Source organism: Carassius carassius, chromosome 18 (assembly GCF_963082965.1).
Source record: "Carassius carassius chromosome 18, fCarCar2.1, whole genome shotgun sequence".
NCBI lineage: Eukaryota > Metazoa > Chordata > Actinopteri > Cypriniformes > Cyprinidae > Carassius > Carassius carassius.
This window is the reverse complement of record NC_081772.1, coordinates 33255438-33259580: the sequence shown is the minus strand read 5'-3', so window position 1 is coordinate 33259580 and position 4143 is coordinate 33255438. Positions and strand designations below refer to the sequence as shown.

Sequence of the window (4143 nt, the reverse complement as noted above, 5' to 3'; positions counted from 1 at the left end):
CATCCATTGATGAGACACCGATGCAAACTATGATTAGTTTAGCAAAAACCATGAATAATTTGTGGTTATTACAGTGTCTAATCAATCTATTGAACTCCATTTCTTGCATTTTTTATCAGTTTACTGCTTTTACTTCAACAGAGACTGTTGACTAAATACTTTTTTATGTAACGGAGTATTATACATTTATTAATGCAAATGAAATGTAACCAAAAAAAAGTATTCAGCATATTTCCTGTCATTATTAATGTTGTCAGGTGGTGCAACCATGTCAATTCTTGATGTAAACAAACAAATAACAGGCCTTTAAAAAATACATTTATTTATTGTGTGATTATTTTTCTGTCTTTAAAAGTAAAATCAAATCAAATCCTGAAGATACTGAACACCCAGCCATTAAAAAGCAAAGATTCAAATTTAAAAGCTGAATCCAAAGCTTATTTAACAAATGAAATTCATTTATAGTTTTTGTAGACTCTAACATGTGCATTACAAATATGGCCATTTATCAGGTCAATGTTATTAACTTGGCCATAATAAGCCATATTGTTGCATATTAACCCAGCCTCATCATTCAGACCAGTGTGTATCGGTAGTAACTAAGTGTTGGTTGGTAATTACGGATAATTGTGCAGTATAACGAGGATTATGAGACAAAATAAATGACTTGACGTGTGTAAAGCCATGTGACATGAACCAGAGGACACGACCAGATCATGTTGATCAGTGAAAACAGACTGAAATGATTCCTGAGTCACAATCCAGTGAGGTACAGCTGTGATGATGTTGGTGTGGTCAGTCAGTCCCATCTGGAGCTCTTCCTCCTCATGTGTCTCTCTCCCTGGCTGTCCACGGCCTCGTACAGCTGCTGCTGGTTGTCTCTGACCGCGTGCAGATAGCCCAGGTATCCCACACACAGCGTGAGGCTCAGCAGACCCAGGGCCATCACCGGCTTATTCTGAGAGGAGCACAGCATCATGAGCAGCATATCATGACGGCACGCCATATCGGAGTTATTTTAATAAAAGGCTACTTCAATACAATGTGAAAAGTCAAAGTTTTAGGTCAATGCATACAGTGTTGAGCTGTAATATTACTGTAACTAGTAGTGTAACTAATTACTAAAGATTTCAGTAATATTACAGTTACCGTCCATAAAACAGCTTGTTATATATATATATATATATATATATATATATATATATATATATATATATATATATATGGTAACACTTCTATGAAGCCTGTATTTATAAAAGATTATAAGGGTATTCTTAAGGCATTATAATGAATACATAATGCATTATAATAATAAAAAAATGTATAATATGTTATATCATCTCATGAATATTCATAATAACACTTTTAATATATTATAATATTTACTTATTTGTGGTTATAGCTTTTAAGAGTATGATGATTTATGACACAATGAACACGTTGCATCCACTTTTACAACGGATTACATTTCTCATAGTTATAATGTATTATAAGTCTCATAACTTCCCATTTTTCTGATGCTACTTTATAAGTAATAATAATAATAATAATAATAATCTCAAACAGCCCTCTATCAGATCAGATGAAAGTGTAATATGACACATTTGCTTTGAACTATTTTTATTGTAATAGTTTGATTATTTTGGTGGTACCCTTTAGACAGATGTTGATAATTAACTCTTTAACTACATATCAACTAGCGGTCATCAGAGTATTAGCATGTCTGCTACTGTAAATATATGCTAACACTTTATTTTGATGGTCAAACAACAGATAAACTTGATCTTGAGCATATTAATACTCTAATGAGAGTTAGTTGGCATGTAGTTATAAAGCTGCTTATAATAATAATAAAATATAACCATATAAAACACTGTTTGTTTTGTCAGTTGGAGTATTAAACTCACATCAATTAATTACGATTAGCTCCACAGAAACTCTCAGATAACACTCAACATCTAAGCGCTCACAAGCTGCAGTAAGATCCTGTGCAGATCTGAAATAAACAATCTCAGGATATGATACAGTCCATTATACTGTACATGAAGGAGATTTAATATAGTGTTCCTTGTGTTATAAATAATCAGACTCTTAAACTTATAACCACACATACGTAAGCATTATGATGTATTATAATTGTTGTTAGGATTACTCATGAGATGATATATTATAAGGTTTTGATAATGCATTATACATTCATTATAATACCTTAAGAATACTCTTATAATGTACGATAAATACGGGCTTCATAGAAAGTGTTACCAAAGTAGTTTAGTATTATATATAAAATATCGCATATCAAACATCTTCATATTTATGGCTATTTCTACAACTTTGATTTTGTTTTTATTTAAATGTTTAGATTAAGAACTTTATGTAAACCTTTTTAATGTCCTCTTTTATTCTTTGCTACTGAATGTGTTATGTATAATATTTACTAATGCATTGAGGATCAAAAGTTATTGACGCACTCTGACCGAACATGAAAATGAAAAAACTAAACACGGCCTCTTTAAAAACGCAACGCTCGTGTCGCGACGCGCTTACACATGCGTACAAAGGCCAACATAAAAACCCGCTTCCGAGATGAACGCTCGCGTGTAGCTGATCAGATAATTTGTGTCTTATATGAGTGTAAAGCCATGAATATGAGATTGTGAGGAGCACTTGCAGGTTTGATGAAGAGCTCCGGGTTGACAGCGCGGAAGAGCGAGGTGCTTCTGACGCCCCGGAGCCCGGGACTCCTGTAACCCGAGTCCGGCTGCTGCGCGCCTCCTCTGCCGCTGTCCTGCGCGGAACACATGTATCCTCCTCCTGCTGCTGCTGCGGTCACAGGAACACACACGAGCTGCTGCTCACAGACACTATACAGCACTGAGTTCACGATCACACCACGCATGCGCTATACTGACCTCCGGGAGGACGGGAGAACAACAGACAGAAATCACAGAGCCCCCTAGTGTCGAGAGAGAGAGAGAGAGAGAGAGAGAGTAACCTGGGGAAGGTTCTCTGCAGCATCTTAAACGCCAGACTTTTACACTTCCTTATGAAGCACAATGCCTTGAGTAAATCCCAAATTGGCTTTCTTCCAAAATGTCGCACATCCGATCACATTTTTACATTACAAACACTAATTGACAAATATGTACATCAAAACAAAGAACAAATTTTTGCTTGTTTCGTTGATTTCAAGAAAGCATTTGATTCAATCTGGCACGAAGGATTATACCTAAAGCTTATCGACAGTGGAGTAGGGGGGAAATTCTATGATTTGATCAAATCGATGTACACAGCCAGCCAATGCGCTGTCAAAATTGGAAACCAAAGAACCGAATTCTTCCCCCAGGGGCGCGGAGTGAGACAGGGATGCAGTTTAAGCCCCACCCTCTTCAACATTTACATCAACCAATTGGCCAATATGTTAGAACATGCTCCCTTTCAAGGTCTCACTCTCCACGACACAGAGATCAAGTGTCTACTCTACGCAGACGACCTGGTCCTCCTGTCGCCCACTAAACAAGGGCTTCAGGACGGCCTGGATCTGCTGGAGGATTACTGTCAGTCCTGGGCCCTGACCGTCAACCTCCAGAAGACTAGAGTCATGATGTTCCAGAAACGCTCCAGATCTCAGGGACCAACACACACATTCACACTCTCACACAGAACCATTGAGAGCACAAAAGCATACACCTACCTCGGCCTGAAAATAACTCCAACTGGTAACTTTACTTTGGCTGTGAATGAACTCAAAGAGAAAGCTCAGAGGGCTTTCTATGCCATAAAACGATCAATCAAAATTGACATCCCAATCCAAATTTGGCTCAAACTTTTCAAATCAATAATTGAACCAATTGTTTTATATGGCAGTGAAGTGTGGGGTCCTTCTATAAAATTTGATTTTTTAAATTGGGAAAAACATCCGATTGAAACTCTACAATTAGATTTCTGTAAAAGAATACTCAAAGTCCAAAGAAAAACACCAAACAACGGATGCAGGGCAGAATTGGGCCAATACCCTCTCCTCCTAAACATCCAAAAAAGAGCCATCAAATTCTGGAAACACCTGAAAACAAGCGATCCCAACACGTACCATTATAAAGCCCTGAAACACCAAGAGCTGAGCGTAACGAGGAGTCCCCTGTG

General features: G+C 37.3%; 1 protein-coding gene across 1 annotated transcript; it reads right to left on the bottom strand.

Moving 5' to 3' along the window:
- Nucleotides 1-782: 782 nt before the first annotated feature.
- On the bottom strand, nt 783-2914 carry smim8 (small integral membrane protein 8). Its single transcript, XM_059499241.1, has 2 exons — nt 2672-2914; nt 783-958 (listed from the first exon to the last, which is right to left on the bottom strand). Exons 1-2 carry the CDS (start codon nt 2897-2899, stop codon nt 800-802), a joined length of 387 nt encoding a protein of 128 aa, XP_059355224.1. The 5' UTR covers nt 2900-2914; the 3' UTR covers nt 783-799.
- Between the last annotated feature and the right edge of the window lie 1229 nt (nt 2915-4143).

Excerpts from the sequence above, each read along its gene's own strand:
- smim8 (XM_059499241.1), bottom strand. The coding sequence starts at position 2,899 with ATGCGTGGTGTGATCGTGAACTCAGTGCTGTATAGTGTCTGTGAGCAG. Across the intron at positions 959-2,671 it reads CGGAGCTCTTCATCAAACCT|AATAAGCCGGTGATGGCCCT; the intron begins GCAAGTGCTCCT and ends TGCTCCTCTCAG.